Source organism: Vidua chalybeata, chromosome 14 (genome assembly GCF_026979565.1).
Source record: "Vidua chalybeata isolate OUT-0048 chromosome 14, bVidCha1 merged haplotype, whole genome shotgun sequence".
NCBI lineage: Eukaryota > Metazoa > Chordata > Aves > Passeriformes > Viduidae > Vidua > Vidua chalybeata.
The window spans coordinates 19946421-19965301 of record NC_071543.1 but is presented as its reverse complement, the minus strand read 5'-3'; the positions used below and the strand labels follow the sequence as shown (position 1 = coordinate 19965301).

Genomic DNA, 18881 nt, shown 5'->3' with positions numbered 1-18881 from the left:
TCTGCCTCTGGCCCTGGGCTGAAGGGACTTAGGTTTCTCTCACAGATTCCTTTTTGCATCCCTCCCACAGCACTGCAGGCAAACTCTTTTTCTGACTCAGAATAAAGTCTTCTTTTCGAATGTATTGTTCTTAGCACTGCACAACACCCAGCTTTTGTTAATCATAAAGAGCATGTGGGGCAAGCATCACATTTTAAAAAGCCAGTCAAGAAACCACAGTGTGCACCCAAAAAACCCCAAAAAAATCACTCTCCTCTCAGCAGCTTTCACCTTGCTGCCTTCAGAGATGCTCCCAGACTTTGACAGATCACTGGGGCAGGCAACCAGATATTTTCTCAGTAAACAAAACTCAGAACCCTGAATACGAATGGAGACAATTTGCTGATCAGTGGAAATACCACAACTAGGGCAATAGGAATGCAAGCAGTGGATCACATTTTCCCATTGTCTCACCCAGGGGTTATCTGGCTGGAGGAACTGTACCAGTTTGGGTTCACGAGTGTGTGGGTATGGTTATGTTTAGAGAGTTTGGGACATGAAAGAAAACCTGGTTTGTTTTTAGTGATGGGCTCATCACCAGATGAGGATGTGACTTCATCTTCCCTGAGATTATCCCATGAAGGCAGGCTGTTCCTTCTGGTGTTGGGTCCTCTCTTCCTTGCCCATCATCTCTCTGGATCATGTCCCACTTTCCCAAAGACTGTGTTCCCTACTTCCCAAAGGATGAGCCCTACCCCTCCCTGCAGAGGTGTGACAGTCCTGGCAAGCTGAAGGGCTACATGACTCCAAAGCACCAGCCAGGGCCTCAGCCCCGAGGCATCCTCTGTCCTGTTACTCAAATGCTGCCCACAAAACCCTGGAGCCATTGCACACTTGTGATTAGGATGTTATATTTAAGAGTACAGTGACCTGCTAAATTCAAACCCTGATTCAGTTGCAGAGGTGTTGGTGCTTTGTTACCAGCATTTGCCTTTGCAGCTCACAGCACGTTAACCACACAGGGCAGGATGCGGGAGAGAAGGCAGATAGGACAAGCAGATGCTGGACTCCATCCTGCAATGCTTGAAGCAGCCCCAAAAGGCACTGTGTACCCTCCTCTCCTGGGGCTGCTGGCAAGCAGGACCTGTTCAGCACCCTACTGCCTTGGCAGAATCCAACCCTGTATTGGCTGTGTGCATATCTGATAAGAACATCTCCTCTAGCATACCACTCAACACATTCTTGCAGCCCCCCTCCTCCACATGTCAACAAAGTACCACATTTATTCTCTTTACATGGAGAAAATGAGGTCTGTCCCCTGTTACAAGCAATGAGGACGCCCTGGTATTTACTTGGTAAATTATTTTAGCAGTGTTATATGTACTCATGAATGTTGGATTCCTGAAGAGCTGGGGGGCAGGACCTCACCTCCCTGCAGCCAGCTCGAGAGGGGTCAGGGTGCAGAGGAGACATGGGTTTCTCAAAGTTGCATGGCAGTGATGCTGGGAGGTCAGAAGCTGACCAGAGCATCTGGCATTCCCAACAGCCCTTTTCATGCCTAGGTACATAGATACAGGTAACAGGGATGGGTGGGACAGGGTATGAGATGACTTGTGCCCTTGGGTACAGGGTGAGCACCTCACTAGGGTATCAAGAAAGCCTCTTAAAACTTGTCTCTCCAAACTGATGGCCAAGCACCGAGCCCGAAGTCTCATTGTCTGGTGAGAGCATGAAAGCTGTACCCACACCAGGGTTACAGTGTCTGTACAGATGGTCCTTTCTCCCAGAGCATCCAGCCTACTCAGGCAGAGACATCACCCAGGGGGAGCACAAGGGAAAGTAGAAACCAGCACAACCCACCTGCCTCGGCCAAGCATCTTCACTGCAGAAATCATCCTTCTCTTAAAGGAAATTAAGTGAAAAAGCTGTTCTTCTCCTTTTGAGAAACAACCAAATTTCTGAGTTCTTCCCAGCCCCTGGCAGCCCACAGTACTGCTCAGCAGTTCTGTACTTGTATTCAGTCTACATTTCTTTTAAGGCAACTTGCCACAAAACTTTCATCCACAACAGTAAAAAAAACCCATCAGGAAATATTTTTGAGTGATTCAAGGGCAGATATGAATATACAAAATAAGAACCTTTCTCTCTTTCTGGTAGAACAGTAGGAAAAAGCATGGAAGTGCAACAGAGAAGAAAGTCTAAGCAACTTTTTTGTTGCTGTTTGTTCTGGGAGATGGTAGTGAACAAACCTACCCACTACGAAGAGTTTTTCCAGGAAGTGTAGGTTGCTGTACCCTGTATCCCCTGAGCAGCAGGCGCTAGCACAACAGTTCTCATGCTACTTGCAAGCAGAGAATTTGGAGGAGCCCCAGCAACGTGCACAGAGGATGAACGAACCCTATGGCCCTGAGGCACCCCGTCCCATCAGCAGCACATCTCCTGGCACCATGAAAATGTTCATGTGCTTCCTCATTGTATTTACTGTAGTGCAGACCATTGGGACCGTGCTCTTCTGTTTGTATCTTCACATGAAGATGGATAAGGTAAGCAGATAGAGAAGGTTGTCTCTGTCCCTGATGGATTGCTGGCATGCTTTGACTTCAGGTCTGGTGAGATCTGCTCACCAAGAGGATGAGCATGGTGGAAGATGGTGCTGACCACTGGATGGAGGTAGCAGTATCATTTATCACACTCATGTTTCTCATTTCTGCTTTAATTTGCCACGAGACATATGTGGGAGATCTGTTCCCCTTGCTAACAAAAAACAGAATGACCAATCGCCAAGAGACATTTAGAATAAATCTGGTAGCTGATGGCTAGTCTGAGGACAAGAGGGTGTGGTTTAGACATGCAAATGGCTGGTTTTGGTTTGGTGGTGGTTTTTCTGATTTTGTAGTACTTATTAGCACTGTGACGTAAACTGAGAAGATGAAAGGTCCAGAAATAATTTTTTTTTTTTCATGTTTCAGTGATTTTATCAACATCTCACTCCAGGTGCTGTCTTTCAGTTTAGGGAAGAAAAGACTGGACCATAGTACTTTCTCCATTTTTGAAGGTACACAGTAGCAGTGATCCTGTCCCATACTTGGGACAATATCTACCAAAAAGTTGAAGTCCAGAAAGCTGGTTTTGAGGTTGGTATGGCTGCAGCTGCACTGCATGAAGCCAGAAATGACTGCCAGCTAAAGAAATATGTGCCTAAAACCCAGAATTTTTCTTACCTGATACAGTGGCATGGTGGAGGTTACTGATTTTTACATGTGTCATTTCAACTTAATTTGAAATTTAGATGTGTGGTTTCTGATCTACAAGGATGGAGAGCAATGTTGAGCTAGAGGGGCTTTAATATCAGAGGGCTGGAAGGGGACTTCACTGCATGGAGGTTGCAGGCTATCATGAAGGAATGTGTAGAGGGTCTCTGGCAGAGGGAAACATGACTACAGGCTGAGGATCAGAGGCAGCTGAAATGCAGTCACAGGTGGCAAGAAGATTTCAGTTGCCTTCAGAGCTTGTGGCAGGGCTTCAAATCTGATCCTTCATATCTTAGTGCTGCCTGTGCTGAGCTCTCTGTCCTGCTGTGTGTCCTCATGTCCAGCTGCACTTTACCATTTAACTGAATGTTAGGTTTTTACAAGGAACAAAAAACCAACAAAAAACCAAATAGGTGTAAATATAAAAATCATAATTTGGATGCATTTAATTATTTTCTTATTGGCTTTCTAATTTTTTTTTTCAATCTGAAGATCTTGGCACAATTTAGCCCCAACCTACATGTTGTTTTGTTTTGCTGGCAATGCTTTTAGTCAATAAGTGAGCAGAAAAAAATTAAAACCCCTCTGTGAGGGGCTGAGTGGGCATCCCAGCTGCCTGCTGAGGCCATTGGGGAAGGACCTGCAAAGCCCGAGCCCCTGAGCCACCCACTGGGATTTCTGTGCCTTTAAGAAAAGTCAGAGATGGACATTTAAATTAATTATCAAGGTGATAGAAAATAGATCCTGAGCAATCCTTCTGTCACCTGGCATTGTCATTCGGGGTGAGCTCCATGGGTTTAATTCTCAGTGGATGAGGGCACAGATGCTGTGTTGGGTGTCTGGTGGGAGCTCTTGCTGCCCATGGTTTGTCTGCCCACCTCATCCCAGTGCTGAACATCTGACCCTGAGCTTCCCTGGATTTATTGCTGGTAGGAATGCAGCATGGCTCTGCTGCCAGCTGTTGCAGATTTCCTACTAACATCCCATTGACCCTCCCTTCTCTCCTCTGTTGGCAGATGGAAGAGGTGTTGATCTTAAATGAAGATTACATCTTCCTGAAGAAAGTACAGAAATGTCAGACAGCAGAAGGTCGGAAGTCGACATTATTGGACTGTGAAAAGGTTATAAAGGGCTTCCAGAACATCCAGTGCAAGGTACATGCTGTTGGGTGGATAAAGATCCCACTGAAGAAGGAGAGGGGCTCTCAGTCACACATAGAGCTTCACCCCAAGCTTTTTTTAAAACCATGGGTGCCCTTTACTTTTGGGCTGTGTAGCACATGCCCTTTTTTGTACTGTATTCTTTTTATACTATATTGATATTATTGAAAAATCTCATTGATTTTTTCCTAAAATGCTCTTGATCAGAGCACATCCAGCTGCAACATGCTATGGTGTGTTTGGAGCTCATGGTGAGCAGGATGGAGCTACAGCCACCTTGGCACTACTCCCTGATTCCAGTCTGAAAAGAATTTATTTTCTGCTGTCTGGCACCTTGCTCCAGTCCTGTGCTGGCTGGCTGTGAGGATGCTTGTGGCCACCTGCCACTGGAAACGCATTTCCGCCCACTTTGCCCAGGTATCAATGACAGTACAAGGCTTGGGCAAGGAAACAGCTCCTGGCAACCAGTGAGGAGGAGCATGATCACATTTGGATGCAGAAGAGCCAATTTGCATTGCAACGTGCATTGCAATGAGGTGCTCTAATCCTGCTCAGCCCTGAATTCACTGCTTAGGAGTGGCTGTGCTGGCCAGAATAGACAGGAGAGGAACATTTTTTCCTCATTGTCACTGCCTGATGACAACAAATGCCTGAGCTAAACCTGCCTCAGCTAAATCTTCAGGTTTGCAACAGTACCCAACTGACCACCAAAAATTATGTCTGAGGTAGGCTGTGCTCAGCAGTCCTGAAAACTCCAACTGCAGGGCAGGGATGTACATTTGGCAGCACTTGCATCATGGCATCATGCATCATGGCAATGATGCAAAAGGAGATTTTTCTTGTTTGTTTATCTTATTGTTTTCAATAAACTTTACCCATCATTTTAATTGAATAAAACCTAAGACCATAAAACCTATAAACTCCCTGCTGCAAACAGCCCGTGGTCATGTGTGAAGCTGGGGAAGGTACAAGAGGGGCTCTCTGGCTTCGGGTATCCTCTGTCATGAGCTGACAAGGTTGTTGGAGCCAAATATCACCAACTCCAGCAATGACCAGAGCATCTTTTATACATAAATTTTCAAAATCATTGATTTTGAAAAAAAACTCATATATTTTTTCTGTTGTAACAGGACAGACCCCCCAAGGAGCAGCCCAAGTTTGAAATGCAGAGAGGTGAGTTTCCTGGTATAACTGGTACACTCATGGCTTACTAGGGCAGGAGGAGTTCCTTGGCCTGGGAAGGGGTTTCCTTCAATAGCCCATGAGTTTGTCAGGGCATGGTGTGGAGGCAGGGGACGGGTTGGGGTTTGAAGCATCCCCATGGATGTAGGACTGAGCTTGGTGTGGGCTGGTAGAGGGGGACACTGGGCATGGCTGTCTCCCCAGGGCAGGCGGTTCTGGGTGCCAGAGTAGACAGTCTGAAGTTGTTGAAATTGAGCCCGAAATTAAATCTGTGGCCTTTTTACGTCACAGGTCCTGAGCACCATGAGCATCCCCATTTGACGCACAAGAATGAGACATCTGTGGCAGGTGAGGTGTGGGCACACCCAGGTCCTGTTCCAATAGTGGGCAAGGTGGCATCATCTCCTCCACAGGCTTCATTCATCAAAGGCTTCCCCTCAGAGACACCTGCAGGTCTTTGCTGAGTGGAGTCCTGCCTCACTCTGGGCTGGGGGTGGAATCTGGAGATGTAGAGAATCTTGGCCTGTAGAGAAACATTAAGGGTGGCAGGTGCTACAGTCCCCGCAGAGGAGCACTGGGGAAACAGTGAGTGCCAAGGCATCAATAACACTGGTCTTTCTAAATTGCAGCAGAGAAGAGGAAGCCAATTGCAGTTCACCTGGCAGGTCAGCAGAGCAACAAGGCAGGCTCAGGTAAGACAGACTCACTTGGTCCTACTTCAACTGGGGAGCCAGAGGGACAGAGCAGTGTGCATTCCCAGTCCTGCCCTGCTGCTCTCTAAGGGCAGGGAAAGGGACAGAACAACTCCAGCACAAAAGTGTGTCCCCAAAACACATCAAACCTCCCAGTGGTCACATTGCCACATGCACCTGTGCCATGTGGGGTTCACACATCCCAACTGTCCTCAGTAGCCCTATGTGTGCCCATCCTGGAAATGCACCACAGGGCTTAATCTTTCCAGTGTTTTTTATGAGTGGCAAACTTCTTAGTTTTGTATTTAAGGAAAACAACCTCTCATTTTTCTTTTGTTCTTAAAATAGATCTTTTTGCTCTCCTGGCCATCTCTTGCTATGGTGGCTGCTGCAGGAGAGCCCTGCTTGCATTTGTGTCTGCTGATTGAATCCTCTTCTCACCCATAGTGGTCCTGGTAGTAAGATGGCTGCCTGAGGGCTTTACAATCGCAGCATAGGGTTCCAAACTGGTTTAGTTAAGGTGCAATTATTCACAGCCATGGCCACATCAGGTTTCAGAAAAACACATGAGTCCTTTTGCATTTTTGCATCCCACTGTATCGACTGTGGTTGCTCTTGCTGCTCTATTCCTTGGCTTAGCCTTAGCTGAGGGACTTCCCACAACAGCAAGGATTACCAAAGTGTGTATGAGCTTGCAAGGTCAGTCACTCCATCTGCAAGGATTTCACAATCTAAGCACTTCTGATTTAATTCTGGAGTAACTGACAGTAACTGGCAACTGCTCTTTCCATCTCTGACGCAGCATTTGACCCAATGCTCAGTCTGCCTGTGGAAAGCTTAGTGTTAGATAAGATCAGAGAAGTGAGAAACTCACTGTATTTTAAAACTCCCTGCTCAAACACTTGTTGAGCCTATAAAGCAGGCTCAGAGAACCTGTAGAGAGCAGCAGTTGCCTGGAGCTCAACTCTGTGTGGGGAAATGTCCCTGTGGGATGCTTGGTCAAGGCCCATGGGCTGTGTGATTCCTCCAGGACTACCCATGGCACACTGTCTCTAGGCTGGGACAGTTGAACTCATTATTCCCCTTGGAGCCAAGTTGCTCCCCCTGGCTGCTCTTCCAGGTGTCTCTGTAGGCTGGGGAAGGCAGATGTCCAAATTCCAGAGGTTGTAGCTGAGCTCAGCCCCTACAGCCGTGGCTTCCAGGTCTCTGTATAGGCTGTATAGGTTCTGTAGGCTTATCTGCACTAACCACATGAGCTACTCTGATGACACCAAAAATGTCCCAAAATCCATGGCATCACCTGATCTGTGTGGGCCATGGTCCTGGCAATGGGAGGCAGCACTCACTGTGCTAAGCCCTTGCAGCTCTGCACTTAGGTAGGGATAGTAACTGTGCAATGTTAATTTTTGTACTTCCTTGGTAAAGTCTTGCCATAGCCAGAGGCTGAGAGGAGGAAGGACTGTGGAGAAAAGTCAGCCCCCAACTGGGAAAAATGGGTATGGGAGGCTCTGAAGAGCAGAGTTGCAGCATGTTTTGGTAGTGCTCTGAGGGCTTGAAGGGTGTCCCACTGAAGTCCATGAAGGCAGCAAATGGAAGTGACAGAGTGTTTGGTCTGCTGCAGTAAACACAGACAATCCTTCTCCCTAAGCATTTCCACTTGGCTGGATGAAGGAAGCAAAATGTACCTCCACTCACATATCCAGTCAAGGCTGACAAAGCCAGTGATCAGCAACATGGGTTAAATCTGCTCCGGCCTTGGGGAAGGGTCCCTGCTCCCGTGGGCTGGGAATGGTGTCCTGGGCTGGGTGCCCCATTAACTGCACCCCACGGACAGACAGAGGCTTTGAGGCCAGATGTCTGTGGGTGCTCCCTCAAATCAGCCTGCCAAAGTGGAAATCTCCTTCTCTGAGCTCATCTGCCATGCTCTCTCCCTACAGTGCTGGAGTGGAGGGAGACCATGTATGGCCCCACAAACAGCTTGATATCCAACAAGGAGGGGAAACTGAAGGTGGAGGAAGCAGGGCTCTACTACATCTACTCCCAAGTCAGCTTCTGCACCACAGAAGTGTCTTTGGCACCCTTCACCCTCTATATTTATTTACATATCCCCAAGGAAGAGGACCGGCTCTTGCTGAAAGGACAAAAGACACAGAGCTCTTTGAAGACACGTGAAGAAGGACACTTGAAGACCCTCTGTGAACTCCAGTCCATCCGTGTGGGAGGTGTCTTCAACCTCCGGGAAGATGACATGGTCTTTGTCAATGTGACAGACTCCACAAAAGTGAGGTACAGCCACGGCAACACCTACTTTGGCATCTTCAAGCTGTAGTGAGGAAAGGGTTATCCTGAGCTGGGAATCCAGCCCAGCTTTCTTGAGCAAAGTGCCTTTCCCTTTTTCCCTTATTTATGTTCCTCTGCCTCTCTGTTTTCCTTGGTTTTTAATTTGTAAAAAATTTTATATGTATAAATTTTGTTATTTATTAATGAAGGCCCAAGGGCCCTGAGAACACAAATGGAACAAAGTTTGAAGCTGTTATTATTTGCTTTCAGTTTTTATTCTTTCGCAGCCGGTGATTTGGTACATGCTGGTGTTGTGTGTCTGGGTCCACCATACCCCACGTTCCTGGCAGGGTCGTTGTCCCTGTTATGTCATAAGAGCTTTGTTTACCAAACTCTGCCATCAATGTTTCTTTCCTAGAAATGTAGGATGGCTCAGGGCACTTCAGCCAGGCTGGGTTCATACATATCTCCAGGACCAATCTGCGTACAAGCATCAATGGAAAAACATAAAAAGGTTTAGGAATATCTTCTCTAAAAGAATGAGTAAACCCAGCACTGTCTTTACATGGTAGCTGCTGGGGAGGCAATGTTGCCACTCCAACTGTCTGCTGTATCTGGAGAAACGCCTTTTTTCCATCCATGTCTGTCTGTGAAACTCAACTAACGTCCTCAGGGTGGCACTGCCTTGGCTGGGGTCATACTTGGTGAAAATCGCTCCACACCGGAGGGGTGATTGGTGGCTTGAGGGAGGACTGCAGATTTCAAGGCAGAGAGAAAGTAGTGGTGGTCTGCTCTTAGTGACCTGAATCTGTTCACCAGACTGTTCTCCCGCCTCTGCAGGCAGAGGAACCTTTGCCTGTGGACAGTTTCACTACCCTGTGGAAGGGGCACTGGGCACCACCATCAAAACTGGAACTGCATCTTCTCCTGACACCCCTCCTACCCAAGGAGGAGGATCAGGAAACCATGGGGCTGGGAGGCTCACCTACTTCTTCCCTTCAAGGCACATGTGCAGAGCATCTTCTGGCTGTCCTCAGTGAGGACATGTCCACAGGGGCATTTTTCCTGGAGCTCCAGGAGAGCAGGACTGTGCAGATGCCCTCTTGGGCAGGGGGTACTTGGGTGACACTGCACACTAGGGTCTTCCCAACCCTATTCTCCAGCTTGGTCTGCAGGGAAGGTGATCAGGGCACAAGGATATTGATTGCATTTTAAAAAACATTTGAAGATGGTACATGTGACAAGCCTGGGGGTTTTGGTTATACAGGTCACACTTAGAGAGTCAAAGTTTGGGAATAATCTTGGATGCCAACAGGTTTGCAAATGGAAAAGCTTCCAGATTTGGACAGTCTTTAGGCTTTGTTGTGCTGGAGGCTGCAGATCTAGTCCTAACACGGTGCCCAAATGCCACCACTGGTGGGATAGAAGGGGCATTTTTTTTCACAGCTCATTGCAGAGCTGGGTGCCCAGCACAGCCCCCTTCAAAGTCAATACAGCTCAGGGACTGTTTGGTTTCACTGTAATTTAGTAAGTATTTTTGGCTGTTCTCCAAAACTACCTAACTTTTTTAGAGGATGGACCACTCTTGTCTGACATCTTGTATGAAGACTATTTATTTAACTAAACCCATCTTATATTTGTAACCAGAGAGACTGAGTGCCAGAGGACTGTGCATTATGCTGTGTTTTGCAGCATAATTCAGTGTTCATGGTTCCCCCTTCCACAGTGTGGGGTTTCTTCCACTGATCACCCCACAATTAATACAATTTATGGATTTAGACATAGGTGGTTCTGTATGTTTTGAACACTGCTCACCCTTCCCAGCCCCAGGCTGAGATTTCACAGGGGTCTGGGGTCGAAGAGAGCAGTGGGGTGGTACTGGGGGTCACAATGGGGACAGGGGCAGCCATTCAATCATGCTCCTTGGGGCATGTTGAGATGCCAGGGCCAGGCAGCACTAGGGACATTTTGGCAGCAGAAGGAAGCAGAGAGCCCCTGTCCTGGGAGGGCAGTGAGACACCAAGGCTGAAGCCCCTAGCACAGCCATGAAACAGAGGGGTGGGGACTAGTTTTTAATGGGACTTAGGACACCTGACTGAAAGAGGATTATTCCTGCCTGTCCTAAGGTCATGAAGCCTGCAGGGATGTCTCTGCTTCAGAGCAGAGGGATGGATCCTGCACATGCTGTGTGTGCAGCTAGGCAGCTTCTGCCTCCCAGGGTGCCCCGTGGTGGTGTGGGTCTAACCACATCCCTGCTGCAGCTGAAACGCAGCCAGCCCTGGGCTGGGCTCCTGGAGGCAGTGCTGGGCTGCCTGAAGAACCGCAAACCTCTGCAGGGGAGGTGGAGGTGCTCAGTCATGGTGGCAGTGTGGGTGGAAACTACAGGAGAAACCAAAGATGGTGCAAACTAGCATGGTCTGAGACAGGGGGAGAAGCTTGGAGCAAGTGGATGGGGAGGAGAGAGCTGTGAAGAGAGTGTGTGTGGCCAAAAACAAGGAGTGGGAAACCTGCTGTGGTGCCCAGCCCAGATCACTGAGCATGGATCCAGGAGCTGCAAATTGCATGGTTGAGGAAAACAATTAAAGAGGAGAGGAGAAAAACAGTCATTAAACAAATCCTTAAATTTTGCAGCAAGGGCAACAGATGCCAACTGTCACCTCCCCTGCCTGTGGGCTGCCTGACCAGCCCCAGCCCCTGCCCCCATGGCTGCCTTTCTCAGGGTTTTTGTTTCTTGCCTCTGTTTCTTGATGTGCCAAAAATAGCCTGTGGGATTCAGATGTGAGGTAGCGTGTGATGAGAGGGGACAAGGTGCGTTTGCCACCATTCACCTGTGTCCTCCCCCAACCTTGCCTGTTGCCGTAGCTGGCACTGTTTCCTCTCCCCATGGAAAGTTTAAAGGTTGTCAATACATTGATTTTTGATATGAGGCCTCTATGCCAGTCCTGAGGCTGTGGATTTTACAGTTTCCAAAATGATTTTTGCTCTGAGTTAAGAAGGGGTTGAGAGGGTAATGAGTTTGCAGGGCACATCAGCAGGACTGGCACAGGGGGTGATGGATGAGCAGTGGCAGGAACAAGCAGCAGCATGGGCATCTGCTGGGAGAGGTGTTTGCATGGTTCAATACACACTAAGCTCACTAAAAAAAAAAAAAATATATATATATATATATTTTTTTTTTTTAATACATATTATATATATATATACCAGGTTGCTCCAAGCCCCATCCAATCTGGCCTGGAACCTTCCAGGGATGGGGCAGCCACAGCTTCTCTGGGCAACTTGTGCCAGGACCTCACCACCCTCACAGGGAAGAATTTCTTTCTAATATCCCATCTAACCCTGCCCTCTGGAAGTTTTGGACTTCAGTGTTTTGGCATGATGCACCCAAGGCTAGTGCTTCTTTTTTCCCTTGCTCTTTTTCCTACTCTGAGTGCTGTGTTTGGGGAAGGAGAGGAGGGTCCAGCCCTCCTGCCCTTGATCCTCCACTTCTGCTGTGGGCTGAAGACTGAGGCACATCTCTACCAAAGAGTTAAAAAACTCCCAACCTGAAGGAGATGTCTTGTCCAAGTGGTGGTAGACCAAAGGAAATCCTGTCACCACACCTAATTGCCAGAAAAAAACACACACTAACTAAAAAAAAAATAAAATCTCAAACAGGCAGGATGTCACTTATCTACAGCAACTGCCTGGTGCAGCAGAGTAGTCGGTTTTCCACAAAGCATCCTTGTGAACAGAGTGCATGTGGGGCTTGAGGGATGGAAATGCATCCCTTGCCCTGGGACCAGGCACCCTTGGCCTGCTGCAGATATGAGTGATGATGGAAGCAACAGTCCAAGTGCCAGCATCACCTTTCACACCAGTAGTCCCACCAGCAAATCAGAGAGGTATGATGCTGCCATGGCATTTTGAGGAAATGAGTGATGCCCAGAGCAAGCACTGGCTTTGCTTTCATGGTAGAAACACAGGAAGCAGCTCCAAGGGCTAAGAAGCAACTTTTATCCTTTATTTGTTGAAAATGTCAATTAAAAAACTGTTCAAAATAAAAACATGTTAGAAAAGTTGAACTTGCATAAGTAGTTTACAGTAAATAAACCTACATGACAAAGATACACTGGAAGGCAGCTGACACAACATCCATCTAAATACAGACTCACTGGAACCTATTTACAAAACACTGTAAACAAAGTAAATATGGAAACATTGCTGTCCATCTGGCATGGCTTCTTTTCCTTTTTATTTTATTTTCTTGTCTTTTTTTGGCTTCTAGCTCTTGACAAACACTTGATCCAAAAAGTCCCAGTGTGCCCTTCATCACATTACATCTCACAAACATGCATATATATGTACATAGCATGGGTTTCAACTGAGCCTGGGGGCAGAGAGGACACATTTCCACCCTCTCCCTGGAGTGTCAGTGGCGCTTGGTTTATTCAGCATGTCAGCAGCCCAGTCCCCAGCCCAGCTTGGAGCAGGCAGCAGGGCCAGGCATTACCGAGGGGTCTGGGCAAGGCCTCCCCAAGCAGCAGTAAGTGCAGCAAAGGTCCTGCTCCTGGAAAACAATTCACAAGCACTGCAGGGCTTGACTGCTGACCAAATCACTCAACTGTGTGACCAGGGAGGGATGTGGGGAGCTGCCATCTGGCTGGGATGCTCTGGGGATGGCAAATGTAGCCAGACCTCCGTTTTGCTCTAGAAATAGCTTAAAGAGGGTTTCTTAATACGCTCTTTGAGATGTTTTGGAGTCTGTATCTCCCAAAACACCATTTGCAATGTCCTGGCTAAATTTTAATGGCAAGGAGGGAGTTGTAATTATTGCCTCTGTTATGTCCTTCACAACCAACATAATGGTGTGACTGTAATGAGCTGTGGTGCCTCTGCACACCCTGGGACCATGCTGCCCTGTGAGATAAATAAGACATAACTTTAACAGAGGATTATTTTTATAATGATGTTAAAGAAGGAAGGAATGAAAACACCAGTTCTAAACTAGGGCATAACACCAAATAAGATAAGGAGAGCTGATACATATGCATGTTGCCTGTGTGCTATGTTCAAGGAGCTGTGCAGGGATCTGTGAGGGTGTTGCACATCCTTGCCTTAGGAGCGTTCCAGCTCTTGTCAAAGCATAAATACCTTCCCTATCTCAAGAGAAAGTTCCTTTTCCCTAGCGGACAGTCCCTGTGGGATGATGTGGGGAGAAGTGGCCACTGGTAACGTTCCCAGCCTTTGGGAAGGAGCGATGGAAAGCATGAAGGGGGCAAAAGGCAGCAGTGGACCAGCACATTTGGGGTTGCTTTTTGTTGCCAAGCAGTGTTTACATTTCATATGGAGAAAAGCATGTCCTGCAAGAGGAAGCACAGCAAAATTATAATCTCTTAGGATACCTAGACACTCAATGTGAAAACAAAGCAGGGGGTAGGAATTCTACATCATGCATATGAAAAGGGATGGGGGCAGAACAGCAGATACCTGTTGTGCTAATCATGAGCTGTAAGGAAGCAGCACTGTGCAAAATACCTTCCTATGCGCTCTGACAGGTGCTCCAGATCTGGCTTCCCCCAAGGAGTTCAAACATCTTCATGTTAATTGCACATTTTAATCAATATCAAGGCCACACAGGAACCACAGTATTGCTGGGCTCTAGTTCGCTACAGTAAACTAATGGGGAAAGAGAAGATGGATGGGAAAAGCTTCCCCAGTTGTGATTATCTAAAAAAAGAAGCATGGTGCTTTTTTGGTTTCTGATCAATGCCACCTCAGTAACATTTTCATTCAATAAATAGGTACTGGTGATTTTGGAAAGAACTAAAGTATTAAAAAGTGCTTAAGCTTCTTCTAGGAAACTGCTGCCCAAGCCTTTGTGAGCAACAATCACTAGCAGAGTTTGTATTTGCTCCCAGTAGCAGGTACAATGAGGTATTAGTTGCTGCAGATGAATTGTGAATCGTGGACTGCTTGCTTAATAGTTCAGTTGTGATTGATTGTTTCTGCTTTATTTCCTTACTGGATGGAAGAAAAACTATTTTTTTCTCTATGACTTTTTTGTTGGTTGTTTTTTTTTTTTTTGTTGTTGTTGTTGTTTTTTTGTTTGGTTTTTTTTTGTAACAAAATACCCCAAACCAACAAAATAAGGAGCAAGAAGAGGCAAACGATCCAGTTCCACTTCCCAAAAATACACCTGAGGTCACACACCACTGCCAGCAGCCTCTCCATGAATTTAGGCAATCAGGGATGACTTGCGCCCGGTGTCCTCCCTGCCACACTCATCTGTCTGTTTCAGCAGCCTTCTCACCAGCTTCTCCAAGTCCTTCCTGGATTTAAGCTCTTCCTCCAAACACTGTTTCATCCTTTTGTTTTCCTGCAAGGTAAAAACAAAGGAATAAAGATGCAGTTATGCCCATGCACTTCATGCAGTGAGGTACTTGCATGCATCTTCTGCCCGATGCCTCAGAGGTGACAGGAGGAAAGAGGACATATTTCCTCTGAGTCTACAAGAACTGGTGTCTACCAGACCCCTATAAAATGAGTGGGCAAGATGAAAGAGCTTTTGGGACAGGGTGGTAACACATCTTTTGTGTTACCACAAAGACCAACTACTCCTTCCCTCTTGCTTTCTCTAGCACTCAAGCATGGAGGATGAGAGGAAGTGGTCTCCAGCTGCAACAGGGAAGGTTTATGTTGGATATTAGGAAAAGTTTCTTCATGGAAAGGGTTGTCAAAACACTGGAACAGTCTGCCCAGGGAAGTGGTGGAGTCACCATTCCTGGCAGTGTTCACAGAATGTGTGGGTATGGCACTTCAGGACATGTTTTAGTGGTGAACATAGTGGTGGTGCTGGGTTGATGGTTGGACTTCATTATTCCAGAGGTCTTTTCCAACCTTAAAGATTCATGATTCTGTGATTCAGGGAGGTAAACCAGAAAAAAAGTAATGCTCATTCAGGAATTTGCAGGATTGGACCAGGATCAGCAAGACTTTTCCGGGCACCAACCAGTTGAAGATGACCCAGCACAGATTGGTTGGCTGTCACTCAACTCCCAGCACAAACAATCCCACACAAATTACCTGCTTCAGCTCTTTGACTTCATCTTTCAGTGCATAAACTGTGTCAACAAGGCTTCTGAAAAAAATAAATTAAAGAAAAAAGAAATTAGAATTGGCATGCAGGAAAACAGTGATAGCATGGGAGGGGCTGACAGGAAAGTTGCAGCCAGATTCTGCTTCCCAAGCATCAGGCTGCTGCCTGGGAGGGGACTCTGGAAACACAGCCCAGGAGCATTTATAGGCCACTGATCCAAAACTCAGAGCTCTTTTCTCAAACCTTGATACTTTGTTGTGCTTTGAGTTATCAGCAAAGGTCTGTGGCTTTGGCTTCCTTGTTTATGCTATGGCAATAAATAACAACGACTTTAAAGGTAGAAATGCCTGAGTATCTTTTGTAAAGCAGTCATGATTCCTTGAGGTTGTGCTGCAAAAAATCAAACGTGAAAGGAACACACTGACTGGGTTGGAAAGGGAGAGGTTCAACACAGTGACCCAGATGCACAAGTTACAGAACAGGCTGGGAGCACTCACAGGCTGGTGCCAGGCAGGCCCCTGAGAGGCAGCAACAGTCCAGTACATCAGTAGTTAAAAAAATAAGAGCCACTTGTTTGGTTCTGTCCTCACTGACCCCATTATCCTACATCTGCATAAGCCATAAAATGGGGATCCAGATTCCCAGAGGGATACAGCCATGTCAGGGCAGCTGGGAGGGTGGCCCTGTCCTTAAAAGGGACAAAATAGCAGTTGAAATTGTCTGGTGGTTCTTTGCCAGAACTAAGGCATTAGTCAATGACACCAGGCCTGCTCCTCTGTGGGGGCAGAGAAGGAGAGGGCATTGGTTTTTAATGCCCTTCCAAAAAGTGACACAGGGATCTATCTGCAAGTGGAGAGCAGCCGCACTTACTTTTCCTCCGTGACTGTCTGGCCATTGCTTCGTGTCTCCTCTATGATGATTTTCTCTTCCTCAGGAAGAAGGACTTGGGGGATGGAGTCTTTACGGGAGCCTGTGTACAAGAAATATCCATGAGGGAGAAAAAGGGGTAATCTTCCCTGGTGCCCATGCTATATCAGAGACAGAAGCTCTCATTCTTCCTGCTCCATCAGCCTGGGGCAGGCTGGAGATGTCAGCTACATCCCACTAACCCAGAGCTACAGCAGCAAGTGGAAAATTTTCAAGAGTACTCATTGCACCTAAAGTTACATCATGACTTATAAATGAAACCATTCGACTAGCGTCTAGAGCTCCCCAAAGAACCATGGCCTCTCTTTTTAATATGTACCATTATTAAAGTTCAGAGATTTAATTGGCTGACATCTTACCAGCAATGATAAATAGTTATATTTCCAGAGATGAAGATGTTAGATAGGTTCTTATGAAGCAGGTTGTTCTTAAACATGCAGCTGATTGAGAGATAATATTCATGCTTCCTTTCTAAAGCAACCTGAGATTATCATCAGGTAATCACTGGTGAAATAGCTGTGTCTCATCTGCCCTCCTACCTGCTTCATTCTCTGTGTTTAGAAGAAAAACAATGGCAACTAAACCACTAGGCAGATGAAGCTTCCTTATCTTGAAGATTGAACACTACAGTTTCCTAGCATGAGTCTCGTTGCTGTATGATGCAACATCTGTTTTTTCCCAAAGGGGTTATCAGTGCTGTGGGCAGAGTAGGAGCTAAATAATGTGTTTGTGTGCCCACCTGAGCTGAGAGCTTGCTGGAAGCCTGCCCCAGTACAGTATGCCTCAATCACCTTCAGGATCTGAGCATCCTCCTCCAGCGCAGCAGTACCTGTAAAACATTGCAAACAACAGCATGCACAAAAAACAAGGTACTCTGGCCTTGTCTCTCCCAGTCTTTGCTCTCAAGCCCCTTAAGAGATCATGCTGTTTCTTTGGCTGACTGCCTCTGGGACTTTGGCCAATCTGTTTTGTGGTCCTTTACATTTTCTGGGCTTTGTGGCATCAAGCACCATGACCAAATGGTGTGAAAACTTATTTCTAGTTGCTCCTTTTGGCAAAACTCAGAGGGTGTTGCCCTACTTTGGGTGCAGGCAGCACCAGGAGATGGGCAGGCAAAGCAGCCCTAGTGTGGTACAGCAGCACCAGAACAGGACTTGGAAACATGAAGTGTTAATTTCCAGCCTCTGCTCAGTGCCATCTTCTCAAGGGAGAGAGCTAATAGTGGAGCTGTGTATGGCAGCATGACCATGGCTTGATCATGGTGACCATGGCCTTTGGTGTAAAGCCCCCAAGGTGTGCCCCAAATAGGCTCTAGGGAGCTCTCAGGACAACCCTCTTTGCAGGTGAACACCCCTGTCGGGATGGGGACCTTTTTGTTTCCTAATTCCCCATGGACACTGCTCTAGGGCATGCTGGCATGGCCAGGTAAGGGTTTGTCCCAGCTGCCAGATATATTTGGTGTGCAGTTGAATGCAATTTTTAACTACTTGAAAGTAGTTCCTTGGCTTCATACACAGAATAAGACCACCCACAACCCATGACCTTGTGCTAACAATCACAAGGAGGGTGGTGGCATGTCTGGCAGTCATAACTGGGAGGGGAGGAAGAATCTGTCAGAGACTGAGGACCAATTCACTTCCTGAAGTCTCCCATGCTCAGGAGCATACAGGTTCAGAGTGAGAGCATCCTGTCACATCCTGCACTGCAAAAAACGGGTGTTTTCAAAGTCCCATGGAGATCACTGAGAACACAGAAATCTCCAGAAATGAAAGGAAAATAGCATCACAGAATGGTTGGGGTTAAAGATCATCTAGTCCCAATCCCTGCCATGGGCAGGGACACCTTCCACCAGACCAGGTTGCTCCAAGCCCCATCCAACCTGGCCTTGAACGCTTCCAGGGATGGGGCAGCCAAAGCATCTCTGGGCAACACTTACTTTTCCGAATAACAAACTCTTCATCGGATGGTTTTCTCTCAGTTTTCCTTTTTGGAAGAAACTTCTTCATTGTTTTTGGACTTTTGCTGGAATCCTACAGAGAAATAGACTCTTGTGCTTAACCAGAACCAAAGACAGCTGGAACAGTGGAGCAGCACAGAGGGGTGCAGCTACCCATGCTACACACAACACTTTAGAAAGCTACAAAGCAGACAGTGACAAAGTTGGGGAAAATTATAGTTTTTGCCTTTCACATGTACCAGTTGTGACCCACTGCTCCCTGGAACAGCAGTGGGAATTGCACTTGCAGGTTTGGGCCAGGACAGGCTCCTCTAGTAAATTCAACTCTTCTCTAAAATCCTTTAGCCAAAGAATTCAAATACATTCATAGCACTT

General features: G+C 46.9%; 2 protein-coding genes across 9 annotated transcripts in view; one reads left to right on the top strand and one right to left on the bottom strand.

Moving 5' to 3' along the window:
• The first annotated feature begins 2366 nt into the window (after nucleotides 1-2366).
• Nucleotides 2367-8667, top strand: CD40LG (CD40 ligand). Its single transcript, XM_053955895.1, has 6 exons — nucleotides 2367-2522; nucleotides 4247-4384; nucleotides 5521-5563; nucleotides 5864-5920; nucleotides 6202-6264; nucleotides 8202-8667. The coding sequence occupies exons 1-6, from the start codon at nucleotides 2367-2369 to the stop codon at nucleotides 8591-8593; spliced, it is 849 nt and encodes a 282-aa protein (XP_053811870.1). The 3' UTR covers nucleotides 8594-8667.
• A 3859-nt stretch (nucleotides 8668-12526) lies between these two features.
• The window catches only part of ARHGEF6 (Rac/Cdc42 guanine nucleotide exchange factor 6), a 38808-nt gene continuing 32453 nt past the window's right edge, over nucleotides 12527-18881 (bottom strand). For 6 of the 8 annotated variants that reach the window (XM_053955717.1, XM_053955716.1, XM_053955710.1 and 3 more), the window contains 5 exons: nucleotides 18486-18579; nucleotides 17289-17378; nucleotides 16493-16592; nucleotides 15610-15664; nucleotides 12527-14902 (listed from right to left, as the gene is read on the bottom strand). In XM_053955717.1, coding sequence (XP_053811692.1) covers nucleotides 14762-14902; nucleotides 15610-15664; nucleotides 16493-16592; nucleotides 17289-17378; nucleotides 18486-18579 — 480 coding nt within the window. In that variant the 3' untranslated portion in view covers nucleotides 12527-14761. Of the gene's footprint in view, nucleotides 14903-15605; nucleotides 15665-16488; nucleotides 16593-17288; nucleotides 17379-18485; nucleotides 18580-18881 lie in introns of those variants that run through there. The other 2 variants (XR_008433423.1, XM_053955715.1) reach the window with 2 other exon arrangements.

What these genes read in the sequence shown, in the direction of transcription:
- CD40LG (XM_053955895.1), top strand. Translation starts at nt 2,367, where the DNA reads ATGAACGAACCCTATGGCCCTGAGGCACCCCGTCCCATCAGCAGCACA. An exon ending in GAATGAGACATCTGTGGCAG is followed by an intron (nt 5,921 to 6,201) that starts GTGAGGTGTGGG and finishes TCTAAATTGCAG; the next exon opens with CAGAGAAGAGGAAGCCAATT. An exon ending in GAGCAACAAGGCAGGCTCAG is followed by an intron (nt 6,265 to 8,201) that starts GTAAGACAGACT and finishes CTCTCCCTACAG; the next exon opens with TGCTGGAGTGGAGGGAGACC.